Here is a 12,633-nt window from a genome sequence, read left to right on the forward strand (position 1 = left end):
TTGCTGAAAACCTCAGAGGAGGTTTGTTAAATTATCCCAAAAAAGAAGTATGTAGAGAAGCATGATGCAAATGGAATTCAGTTTAGGCCAGGGCTAAACAGGAAATGAAGCCTAGGTTGCAGGTTGCCGATATTGTAATTCTTGACGACAACGGATTAACTTCGTACACAAATACTGTCTATATTCTGTACACAAATACTGTCATTTCTTCAATGTATTGTCTTGCTGAATCACAGAAGGTAGCTCCAGAAAAACAACTTCCCTAACAGTCCGCTCAAACTGGAAATTTGTCCTTGTTAGGTCATATGGTTAAGGATGGAACTCCACAAACCGCCTCATGTTTCCAGGTACAAAAGCTTCTTCCATGGCTCTTATGATTGCAGTCAGATCGTTCCCAAAATGGTCATTTGCGGTCACATTGCTAGAGCCAGCTGCAGTTTCTCCGAACCTTTCACTGATTGCGAACCTACAAACAGGGCATCGACCTTCGTTCGTCACCCAAGGAACAATACATTCCTCATGAAACATGTGGTTGCAAGGAGTAATCGTAACCATCTCTTTAGGCTCAAAATCTTCTAAGCAAATGGGACACCTCTTACCTTCTTCAAGCTTCTCTTTTTCTAGTTCTTTGGATATAGTAAGTGGGCTATCTCGGTAGTACAGATTTGGTTTCCTTCTCGACAATTTTGTCACGGGATTATATGCTTCTTTCTTCAGCCTGTTCAAGACTTTCTTTTGCTCTTCTTGAGATAATTTGGACCCGTCCTGGGGGCCTTGCACGCTCGGTTGCGGCTGAAAATTTGGCAAAGCAATAGCTGCAGGTGGCCATGGTATTGTGTTTCTTGTTGCGTCACTGTTGAAGTATTGAGTTTGATTCGGCAAATGTTGTGGGGCTGGAAAACTGCAAGTCATTTTATTAGTTTTCACACACTGGGATTTCAAAAATATATACCTGGTCTCTTTTATCCATTCACAGATTTGAGATTTGGCATCGTATCTACTATAAACTGGAAACAAATGATACAAACGAAGAAAATGGTTATAGGACTAATCCATTCCACCTAGTTCTTAAAGTTGGACTAGTGTGAAAATTAAGAGATGCTTTCTTCCTCGTCCCCCTCCCCTCCCTTCTCTCTTCAATTTAAACAACAATATTTTATGCTTCCTGAATATCCCACACAATCATCATGTCCTTGCATCATCACTTGGTAATTAAAAGAACATCACACGGACATAATCATCAGAACTGGCATGCATTCCATCCTTAAATCCGCTAGAAGAAATGTAGGGTTTGAAATTGAAGGAAATAAACAGATTTTTCTATCTTTTCTTCAAGCTAGCTCCACTTTAGATTCTGTTATGTTTAGTTAACAAGTGTTTCTGAGCAAGCCCTTTTAATGAAATTTCATTTTTTTTTTTTGGATTGCTCATATCCAGGCTGCTACTTAATATGCGGTATACACTTGTGATTTCATTATTTGATACATGTACTGGTGTGCTTTAGTCTATAATTCTTGGAAAAGAATTTTGACCTTACATTCAGGTGAAACTTTGGTGCCATTAGTAAATGTATTTAAGATGGAACCAGGATAAAATTTGTTGCTGTAACTGGGCTCCTACTTATTCAGCTGGATTGGAAGAGGTGATTATGTTCCAAGTTTCAGTGTTGTACAAGTTCCCTGCGCCCAGAGGGGGGAGAGAACCGGAATCAAATCAAATCTTGATGATAACTATTATTGTTTTTCATATCTTTTACTTTCTTGTATGGCATCTTTTGGAATTGTCCACAAAGATTTGGCAAGAGCTCATGTGACAGTAATTTGTATATTAGAGTGAATAGGCATGGATAAGAATTGTAACTTGAAGATGAGGATGATTGTATGCTATCTCCCTTTTCCAGAAAATGGGAAGCCCTTTTGTACTTTTATTTGTTCTCAAGGTCCTAGGTGTTAGGAAATTGGCTTAATTTTTTTTAGTCAAGATTTCTATTTGGTGTGGGAAGTAACTAGTTCGTTAATTGGTTTTAGTTACTTGAAATAGTAGTCAAATAAAGTCCTATTTAGCTAGAATTAGATGCTATTTTCTACTCTATATGAATTTAGAAAATAGTATTGGTTTCCAATTGTTATTTGGTTTTTTGACAGTAATGTTCTTTCTAAATAGGTAGATTGGCATATTACAAAGACACATAAGAAAGGAGTGAGAGAGTTCTTAGTGGGTGAAAATGTTATACAAGAGTTGGGGTTTGGGAATCAAGTTGTAATTTTTTGGTGTTTTTCCTATCATAGCAAGAACAAGTTTTTCTCTCCGTGGACGTAGGCTTGGTGATTAAACCGAACCACGTTAATTCTTGTGCGTTGCTCATCGTTCATGCTAGATATAGTTTTCTATTAAATTGTTGATCTTTTCTTTTTCAAATAATTGGTCTGATACCCTAACAAGTGGTATCAGAGCTCCGTTGGGATTTTGGTTAATTATTTGAAATTGAGTGGGTGGTTGTATACCATGGGATTTGGAACTATACAGTTTCTAATTCAACCGTTTAATGGAACTACAAGTTTCACTCTTTGACAAAGAAGAGTGAAGGATGTTATAGTTCAACAAGGTTTGGCAAAAGCGTTGAATGGAATGAACAAGAAGGCAGAGAGTATGAAGGATGATGAGTTTGAGGAGTTGGATGCAAGGTGTGCGAGCAAGATTCGGCTCTATGTGGCGAACAACAACATAAATAATGTAATAGATAAGGAAGATTCTGCAGCAGACTTCTGGAAAAAATTGGAAAAGCTTTATCTGACTAAAAACTTATCCAATAAGTTGCATCTAAAGCGGCTACTTTATGCACTAAAGATGGAGGATGGTGGCAGTCTCATGGATCACATGAATACGTTTAACGGAATTTTGGATCAACTCCAAAAGGTTAGCATAGATATTGAGGAAGAAGATAAGACCCTTTTAATTCTTACCTCAGTCTCTGATTCTTATGAAAGTGTCGTGACGACCTTGTTGTATGGGAAGGACACTTTAGAGTTCGAGAATGTTTTGTCTTCTTTGTTGGATCATGAAAAACAAAGGAAGGCAAACCAGGATGTGACACAAGAAGCTGCGTTAATTGCTCGAGGTGAGAATAAAAGAGGAAAAGAATTTGGCGGTGAATCAAAGGTAGGTGGTTCAAAGGCCAAGAGAAAGGGTGGAATCCAATGCTTTGGTTGTCATGAGTTTGGCCATATCAAAAGATATTGCCCCCATCAAAAGAAAAATGATGAGAATGACTATGATAATGTTGCTGGATATGCATCGGATGGAGATATTCTCACAATCTCCAAAGGTAATAATACTTCTTCTCGTGATGGTTGGATTTTGGATTTTGGATGTGTTTCGCATGTTTGCTCCAGATTAGACTATTTTGATACTCTTCAAAGAAAGAAGGCAGGTTTTTATGTCATTGGGTGATGGATCTACTTGTCAAGTCAAAGGTGTTGAAGTGGTGAAAATCAAAATGTTGAATGGAGAGATTCGTTCTTTGGGTGGTGGGCTTATGTCCCAAAGTTACGAAAGAATTTAATTTTTTTGAACCAGTTAGATTCCGAGGGTTACCATTTTTCCGCTGCAGGTGGAGTCTTGAAAATTACATATGGCGAGATGGTCTTATTGATGGGAAAGAAGTATTGTAATTTGTACCATTTGAATACCTCAATGGATTGGGAGCGGAATGGGATCCAGAAATGCTCTCAAATTATAAATGGTGGTGAGAGGAAAAGTCCTGATATGAGAGAGGGTGAATTGAGACCCCTCTCACGAGTCAACTAGATGTTGGACACGATTAACTACACACGTTCATTTGCCAATTGAATCAGTTGAAAACAAGACCGTCTTGATTAGGGTGTGTAGTTAGGCGCCAAGGTACTTGGTGGGAAAAGGCAAATGGAGTTTTTTGGATGGTTTGCTGTGTTTGCTACAAGAAATATTCGCCAAAGTGGAGATTTGTTAGGAAATTGGCTTAATTTCTTTTAGTCAAGATTCCTATTTGGTGTGGGAAGTAACTAGTTTCCTAATTGGTTTTAGTTACTTGAATTAGTAGTCAAGTAAAGCTCTATTTAGCTAGAATTAGATGTTATTTTCTACTCTATATGAGTTTAGGAAATAATTTTGGTTTTCAATTGTTATTTGGTTTTTTGGCAGTAATGTTCTCTATAAATAGGTAGATTGGCATACTACAAAGACACACAAAAAAGGAGTGAGAGAGTTCTTAGTGGGTGAAAAGGTTATACAAGAGTTGGGGTTTGGGAATCAAGTTGTAATTTTGTGCTATTTTTCCTATCATAGTAAGAACAAGTTTTTCTCTCCGTGGACGTAGGATTGGTGATTAAGCCGAACCACGTTAATTCTTGTGCGTTGCTCATCGTCATGCTAGATATAGTTTTCTATTAAATTGTTGATCTTTTCTTTTTTAAATAATTGGCCTGATAGCTTAACACTAGGTTGGTAAGATAAACAGTTCAATCCCAGAAAAAGACCAGTGACCATACAAGGCAGTTTTGCCTTGCAAAGAAACTTCGTACAGCTTAGATTTATCATGTTCCTACTTCAGCATAGATCTTCTAGTTATGTATTGTTGGAAAGAGATTATCCTGGGAAGTGAGGGTGTGCAGAAAGAAGAACAAATTTACCTGGATATGCCAGGAAATCCACCGGGATTGCTTACCCCAAACAGCAACCGTGGATCAGGATCTCCTCCTCTGCGATCCTGTTTCATATGAAAAAAGACTGATCTGATATGTTCCTGGAAATAAATTATCGAATATGATGCACCAATTACTTTCTTGGACAACATATCAATATGCTGAAGACTAACCAGAGGACCTACTGCAGGTGGAGGAAACAAGGAGGACAATCCATTCCTGCTACCAGGTCTAGCCGAATATCCACCATAATCCAGCCCAGTTCTCAAGTATTCTGGTGGCGTGTAATTCTGGTTACTTCCGTTCATAGAGTCTGTCAGCTGACGCAGAAAGGAAAATGACTTACAACGGAGGAAATTTCCCAGTGTTTGTAACTTTCCTGCCTTATTACATCTTTTTAAGTTCTCTTTGTAAATTTACTTTTTTTGGCAGATGTGAAATATGATTCTGTGTCCATTTAGTTGATCCTGTAATTGGTGGCTTGGTGAGATCAAGATGCATGAGATATGAAGCAAGGAATCCTGTACCTTCACGCAGCTTGATTACTTTTTCTTCCCTTGTTTTCTTGTCTGAATGGAATCTGAATAAATAGAGCAACTACGGGGATTAGTGTAAAGCTTAAGGCCGCAAGGTGGAATTTCCTCATGGAACCTTGCCACATTTGATGCTTCACGACAGAATTAGGTCTCTCCAGGTCCAGGTAGCTGAGCCATGAATGTGACAGGAATCAAACAAACTAATGGAATATATAGCACAATGATCAAGTGCCTATTTGTCTCAAAACAGGAATTGAAAGTCTCTTTGTTTTCATTCATCATCTTTGTTTCCTTCCATAGAAAGCTTCATGGACTTTCCCTTATGAGAAGGATGTAAAATTTTGTTTAACTTATCAACATAATCTGTTTGCACTTTCGGTTAATTGTAACTTTTCCATCCAAACTACACAAGCTACAATCACCATGACACTGACCTTTCAGAGGACAGAGATTGTTGCAAGTACAATGCATATTATCGGGTTAAAATTTGCGGAGCTAGCATCATAATGGAGAACAGCGATTGCATCCTCGCAAACAGAATTGCACAAATGTAAAGTAGACTCACGAACCAAAGCATTAGGCAATGAAAATCCCTTGAACACCTCATCACTCAAACCAAAGGCCATAATCAAATTCTCCGTGCTATTCTCCTCCTCTATATTGAATCTGTAACCAACCCAATGCACCTTTCCGTTAACAAATGCATGAGTCCAGAAGTGTGGAATCACCGCTTGAGGCAAATTAGCAGCAATCACCCTCCAATCACCTACACGTAGTGCAAAAACTTCTGCTATAGAAGGCATAACATCACCATGACTCTGTTGAGCATAAGCAATTCTCACGACCTTAAAATCACTGTTTTTTATGTGACATCCAAATCCTAACAATGAGTACATACTAGGCCAAAAGTTTTACAACTTGCTCGGGGCAAAGGAAGAGTGATTTTTCGCTTGATGAAAGGGTTGCACAGCATAATAAGGTCATGTATCCAAAAACATCATCAGACAAACATAGTAACCCATTGCTATAATCCACAATCCTGAAATAATACTGCACTAACTGGCGAAAAGGGAAGAATATTTTGACCTCATTTTCCCCTGTGAAGTCCTCATTTTCGTGGTATACTGAGTAACGTTCAGTCCGTCGGTGTTTGCAGTAGCGCCTCACAAGCATTCTATCATCTGGGGTGGAGGATTTTTGAGAGAGAAGCATGATGGGTGTGCATGGAGACGAAATGAAGGCTTGAGATCAAAGATTTCCATGACTTAGCTACGCACCTCAGTCTCAGGAGGGTTTTCGCAGGAGCCCTTCTGAGGACATGAACTAAAACCTCTTCAGGGAAGTAATCTGACATTTTTGATGAGAAATAGAGATGTTAAAATAAAAAGAAATACTGCTTCTTGGTTTTTTTTTCCCCGTTTCTTTTGGTAGGAAGGAAAAAAGGATATTTGACTGTAGGAAGCTTGGAATTTTTCCAAGCCAGGATTATGAAGAATGGTTTTTTCTGGTTGTAATGGTGATTTTATATCAGATTAGCATGTATTAAAAACGTATTTGAGTATTGATATTTAATTTGGAGGTATCAATAGTATTGATACTATATGTGCAACTAGTTTTGTATCCGTTCGTTGAACGGGAATCGTAGAAAAAAATAATCTATTTAGTCAATTTTATATAAATGTCGATATAAAATACAAATTTAATGTATGATCTATTATAACTTGTTTTAAGTATATTACTATGTGCGCATTATAATATAAGTATTCTTATAATATAAATTTGAACATCTAATTCAGTGAATAATAATTCAAAAATGAAAAAAATAACATTCAACAATACCATAACATTCAAAAATTTGACAATAAATAAAAAGTGCAGTAAATAGTATCAAATAATATTCTACTCTTCAGAAACTTGTTTTTGTTTTTTCTTCTGTTTGAACATTCTTCTCGATTTGTCCGTGCAACTCAGCATTTATTGATTTTTCATTATCACTGCATGATAGCAAAGTAGGATAACTAAGTATAAAAAATTAAATGATTTATCGCATTCAAAGTTATGTATAACAATATGTAAAGATTATAATTTAAGAAAATAAAATAGTATATTGAATCTACGTTCTCATGCAAATCTTTTTATGAGAATTTCCTTTCTCTGTGATTTTTGTTGAACCCTCTGATAAATGATTCATATGAAGTGTATTGAAATGCTGTTGATTAGAATCATCTGTTATACTAATTGGGATATGAGAAGAAGATACTTTAGGTTGGTATTGGTTATCGGTTCTGCCAATCTGATAATGATTTATCAAAATTAAAGGTACAAATATTATGTGAGATATAATATGTGAAATATAAGAGAAATTTATTGCACATTACCTGTGAAAGCATGAAATGCGTTTCCCTCCCGAAATCATAGTGGAACTATCTGGTCACTATAAATCTATTACTACCTTGTTCCAGATTGTAATTGTTCAACTTGATTTGGAATACAAAAGGTTTTCACGTGATTTTATTTATAATAGATGATACAATTTCATTGCTAAATCCTTCCTGGAAATGAAATGTGTAATAAATTTTTTTTGTTAGAATATTCAACGGCTGAGATAAGTGTCGGATTGTCTACTATTATTAAAAATATTTTAAAAAATTAGTTATAAGTTTATCTTGTTAAATTCTTCAAGAACAAAAGAAAGTTTGTGTTCTATTATTCTTTCAGTTTTTTGATCAAATATAACAAACCAAACACTACTGGTTGCATCACTTGCCAAGACTTTTAACATATACCTGTGTAAATACACAAATTCTAAAAGTTATGTTTATGTAGATATTGTAGCAATTAAAACGATAAAAAGGTTAACACCTACGACATACCTCAATTTAGGATACTCCACACTTGAAATGCGTTAATGCACTATGTCTTGATAACGCACTTAATAATAAAATTTATTAAGAATCATATTTCCAATATCAGATATTGACTTCTGTTATTAATGGTTCCTTTTGAAATTAGTTACTTTTCTACTTCTTGTAGTGATAACAATTCTTATTTACTTCGGTTTCCTATGCAGTACACAAATTACTCGTATGAATTTGGAGATATATCTAATAGAGATATTTATGTCTCTTTTATTTATATCGCATTACTTTCCAGTTCCTTTTTTGGGTAGGAAATAAGAATTATATAATATTAAGAATTCTTATAGGAAATAAGAATTAATATATATCTAAACAAAAAAGGAGCAAGCCACGTAGGAAATTACTTACCGTCTCGTTAAGCCACCAAGAAAGAGAAAACATGAAGGGATAAGAATGAGAATACGACTTTATTATATATATATATATATATATATATATATATATATATATATATATATATATATATATATATATATATATATATATGATTTGGAATCTTTTGGACGGCTACTTGGTTTTAGAATTTATACTTGGATGATTGTTAAGGATTAGACTTGTTGATTTGGGTAAAGTGTGGAAGAAAATGATTGAGTAGACTATATTTTTCTTTCTTAGTTTTATACAAAAGGGTAATTTAGCAGAAAATCTATTTTGTTGGACCTACATTGTGACTAAACAGTAAAAGTAGGGTAGGTATATGTAATTTTTAAAATTTGGAAGAGCTCTCTGTAATTATTGAAAACCTCAGGGGAGGTTTGTTCCAAAAAAAATTATGTAGAGTAGCATGATGCTAATGGAATTCAGTTTAGGCCAGGGCTAAACAGGAAATGAAGCCTAGGTTGCAGGTTGCAGATGTTGGAATTCTTGACGACAATGGATTAACTTCGTGCAACTATCTCCCTGCGAAAACAACCATCCCAGCAAAGCAAATTTGTTGCACAGGAAAAGCGGATTCATTTCAATTTGTCTTATGGAAACTGGTAAAAACTAGTTAGCCTCTGTTAATAATGTTCCACAAGGCTCCCTTAGTTATATTTTTTTCTTTATGTAATTTCTAACTCCTCCATTCCCTTTTTTTGTGTGGTATTTTTATGATGTTTTCTGCATAATCTCTTTGCTCAAGTACAGCATCCACATTTTCTGTACTTCATTTGCAATTTCATTTTGCTCAATTGGTTGGTGGGAAACTTGGGATAAGTAATATGTAATAGCTTGTGACCTTTATTTGGATCAGACATTAACATCTGTGCATGGAAGTAACATACTGCGAATCACAATAAAGTACCGTGCAACTACCACTCTTTGCTGCCCGAGTTTTTCTTTGATGGAATCCATTCCTCATTCGCAAACTTCTTGTGGTAGAGGAATTATCCCATTTGCATCCACTGAGTCTCATTTTCCTTCGGTTCTTCACATTTGTTGCCAAACGACTATCTATATTCTGTACACAAATACTGTCATTTCTTCAATGTATTGTCTTGCTGAATCACAGAAGGTAGCTCCAGAAAAACAACTTCCCTAACAGTCTGCTCAAACTAAAAATTTGTCCTTGTTAGGTAAGGAACTCCACAAACCTCCTCATGTTTTCAGGTACAAAAGCTTCTTCCATGGCTCTCACGATTGCAGTCAGATCGTTCCCAAAATGGTCATTTGCAGTCACATTGCTAGAGCCAGCTGCAGTTTCTCCGAACCTTTCACTGATTGCGAACCTACAAACAGGGCATCGACCTTCGTTCTTCACCCAAGGAACAATACATTCCTCATGAAACATGTGGTTGCAAGGAGTAATCGTAACTATCTCTTTAGGCTCAAAATCTTCCAAGCAAATGGCACACCTCTTACCTTCTTCATGCTTCTCTTTTTCTAGTTCTTTGGAAATAGTAAGTGGGTTATCTCGGTAGTACAGATTTGGTTTCCTTCTCGACAATTTTGTCACGGGATTATATGCTTCTTTCTTCAGCCTGTTCAAGACTTTCTTTTGCTCTTCTTGAGATAATTTGGACCCGTCCTGGGGGCCTTGCACGCTCGGTTGTGGCTGAAAATTTGGCAAAGCAATAGCTGCAGGTGGCACACTCGGTTGCAGCTGAAAATTTGGCAAAGCAATAGCTGCAGGTGGCCATGGTATTGTGTTTCTTGTTGCGTCACTGTTGAAGTATTGAGTTTGATTCTGCAAATGTGGTGGGGCTGGAAAACTGCAAGTCATTTTATTAGTTTTCACACACTGGGATTTCAAAAATATATACCTGATTTCTTTTTTTATCCATTCACAAATTTGAGATTTGGCATCGTATCCATAATCTGGAAACGAATGATACAAACGAAGAAAATGGTTATAGGACTAATCCATTCCACCTAGTTCTTAAGTTGGACTAGTGTGAAAATTAAGGGATGCTTTCTTCCTCGTCCCCCTCGCCCCTCATCTCTCTTCAATCTAAACAACAATACTCTATGCTTCCTGAATATCCCACACAATCATCATGTCCTTGCATCATCGGTTGGTAATTGAAGAACATCAAACGGACATAATCATCAGAACTGGCATGAAGAGGCATGCATTCCATCCTTAAATCCGCTAGAAGAAATGTAGGGTTTGAAATTAAAGGAAATAAACAGATTTTTCTATCTTTGCTTCAAGCTAGCTCCACTTTACATTCTGTTATGTTTAGTTAACAAGTGTTTCTGAGCAAGCCCTTTTAATGAAATTTCTTTTTTTTTTTTTTTTGGATTGCTCATATCCAGGCTGCTACTTAATATGCAGTATACACTTATGATTTCATTATTTGATACATATACTGGTGTGCTTTAGTCTATAATTCTTGGAAAAAGAATTTTGACCCTACATTCGGCTCCTACTTCTTCAGTTGGATTGGAAGATGTGATTATGTTCCAAGTGTCAGTGTTGTACAATTTCCCCGCGCCCGGGGAGGGAACCGGAATCAAAACTAAATCTTGATGATAACTATTGTTTTTCATTTCTTTTACTTTCTTGTATGGCATCTTTTGGAATTGTCCACAAAGATTTGGCAAGAGCTCATGTGACAGTAATTTGTATATTAGAGCGAATAGGCATGGATAAGAATTGTAACTTGAAGATAAGGATGATTGTATGCTATCTCCCCTTTCCAGAAAATGGGAAGCCCTTTTGTACTTTTATTTGTTCTCAAGGTCCTAGGCTGGTAAGATAAACAGTTCAATCTCAGCAAAAGACCAGTGACCATACAAGGCAGTTTTACCTTGCAAAGAAACTTCGTACAGCTGAGATTTATCATGTTCCTACTTCAGCATAGATCTTCTAGATATGTATTGTTGGAAAGAGATTATCCTGGGAAGTGAGGGTGTGCAGAAAGAAGAACAAATTTACCTGGACATGCCAAGAAATCCACTGGGGTTGCTTAGCCCAAACAGCAACCGTGGATCAGGATCTCCTCCTCTGGGAGCCTGTTTCATATGAAAAAAGACTGACCTGATATGTTCCTGGAAATAAAGTATCCAATATGATGCACCAATTACTTTCATAGATAACATATCAATATGCCTAACCACAGAAAACAAGGAGGACAAGCTATTCCTGCTACCAGGTCCAGCCGAATATCCACCATAATCCGGCCCAGTTCTCAAGTATTCTGGTGGCGCGTAATTCTGGTTACTTCCGTTCATAGGGTCTGTCACAGAAAGGAAAATGGCTCTTACAACGGAGGAAATTTCCCAGTGTTTGTAACTTTCCTGCCTTAGGTACATCTTTTTAAGTTCTCTTTGTAAATTTACTTTTTTTGGCAGATGTGAAATATGATTCTTTGTCCATTTAGTTGATGCTGTAATTGGTGGCTTGGTGAGATGCATGAGATATAAAGCAAGGAATCCTGTACCTTCACGCAGCCTGATTACTTTTTCTTCCCTTGCTTTTCTTGTCTGAATGGAATCTGAATAAATAGAGCAACTGCGGCGATTACTGCAAAGCTTAAGGCCGCAAGGTGGAATTTCCTCGTGGATATTTCAGTGTAGGAAAGCTTGGAACTTTTCCAAGCCAGGAATATGAAGAGTGGTTTTTTCTGGTTTTAAACTGAGTTTGAGTAAAGGCTATGAGCGATGGGAACTAAGGCGAAGCAGAAAGGACCAGCTTCGCTCCAGGCTCCCATCAAACAGTGAATGATGATGACAAATGTCGCAACAATAAAGTACTATTTATTGCCCCCTTTTCATCTAGTTTTCCCAGGTACCAAACAACACTTTGGAAGGACTCGCATCGCACGTTCAAGAATAAAATCAAGAACTTCTTTTCAGCTACCAAGCACATTGCGGAAACACTCATCTCGCAAGTTCAGGCTAACTTGCCAGAGGCCTAGTCTATTGGAGTGCTGGCTGTTTTCTCATGCACCAGAACTTTTGGGTACGTATTCAAATTTATCAGGAAATATTAATTTCAGGTCCTGATATGAGCATAACCAACCAGCTAAGGCCTAAAACAGTATCAGATAACCATATGCAAGCACTGCGGTCATT

General features: G+C 36.7%; 2 protein-coding genes across 9 annotated transcripts; both read right to left on the minus strand.

Moving 5' to 3' along the window:
* LOC113687868 (uncharacterized) lies at nt 1-5,194 on the minus strand. Of its 3 annotated transcripts, XM_072051059.1 has the most exons (4): nt 4,853-5,194; nt 4,668-4,744; nt 600-901; nt 1-466 (listed from the first exon to the last, which is right to left on the minus strand). In XM_072051059.1, exons 1-4 carry the CDS (start codon nt 4,985-4,987, stop codon nt 414-416), a joined length of 567 nt encoding a protein of 188 aa, XP_071907160.1. In that variant the 5' UTR covers nt 4,988-5,194; the 3' UTR covers nt 1-413. The 3 variants fall into 3 exon arrangements, with proteins under 3 accessions (XP_071907160.1, XP_071907159.1, XP_027061195.2); XM_072051058.1 differs by having other exon boundaries at nt 1-901; nt 4,865-5,189; XM_027205394.2 differs by having other exon boundaries at nt 1-901; nt 4,853-5,187.
* A 4,133-nt stretch (nt 5,195-9,327) lies between these two features.
* Nucleotides 9,328-12,552, minus strand: LOC140007782 (uncharacterized). 6 transcript variants are annotated; one of them, XM_072051065.1, is made up of 4 exons: nt 12,000-12,552; nt 11,709-11,795; nt 11,495-11,571; nt 9,328-10,325 (listed from the first exon to the last, which is right to left on the minus strand). In XM_072051065.1, the coding sequence occupies exons 2-4, from the start codon at nt 11,730-11,732 to the stop codon at nt 9,686-9,688; spliced, it is 741 nt and encodes a 246-aa protein (XP_071907166.1). In that variant the 5' UTR covers nt 11,733-11,795; nt 12,000-12,552; the 3' UTR covers nt 9,328-9,685. The 6 variants fall into 6 exon arrangements, with proteins under 6 accessions (XP_071907166.1, XP_071907164.1, XP_071907162.1 ...); XM_072051063.1 differs by having other exon boundaries at nt 11,495-11,607; XM_072051061.1 differs by having other exon boundaries at nt 11,495-11,795.
* Nucleotides 12,553-12,633: the final 81 nt, after the last annotated feature.

The sequence above is a fragment of the Coffea arabica genome, chromosome 5c (genome assembly GCF_036785885.1).
Source record: "Coffea arabica cultivar ET-39 chromosome 5c, Coffea Arabica ET-39 HiFi, whole genome shotgun sequence".
Lineage (NCBI taxonomy): Eukaryota > Viridiplantae > Streptophyta > Magnoliopsida > Gentianales > Rubiaceae > Coffea > Coffea arabica.

What these genes read in the sequence shown, in the direction of transcription:
- LOC113687868 (XM_027205394.2), bottom strand. Translation starts at nt 4,987, where the DNA reads ATGAACGGAAGTAACCAGAATTACACGCCACCAGAATACTTGAGAACT. An exon ending in CACCTGCAGTAGGTCCTCTG is followed by an intron (nt 4,745 to 4,852) that starts GTTAGTCTTCAG and finishes CATATGAAACAG; the next exon opens with GATCGCAGAGGAGGAGATCC. An exon ending in GGATTTCCTGGCATATCCAG is followed by an intron (nt 902 to 4,667) that starts GTAAATTTGTTC and finishes AATGACTTGCAG; the next exon opens with TTTTCCAGCCCCACAACATT.
- LOC140007782 (XM_072051060.1), bottom strand. Translation starts at nt 11,871, where the DNA reads ATGTACCTAAGGCAGGAAAGTTACAAACACTGGGAAATTTCCTCCGTT. An exon ending in GGATTTCTTGGCATGTCCAG is followed by an intron (nt 10,326 to 11,494) that starts GTAAATTTGTTC and finishes AATGACTTGCAG; the next exon opens with TTTTCCAGCCCCACCACATT.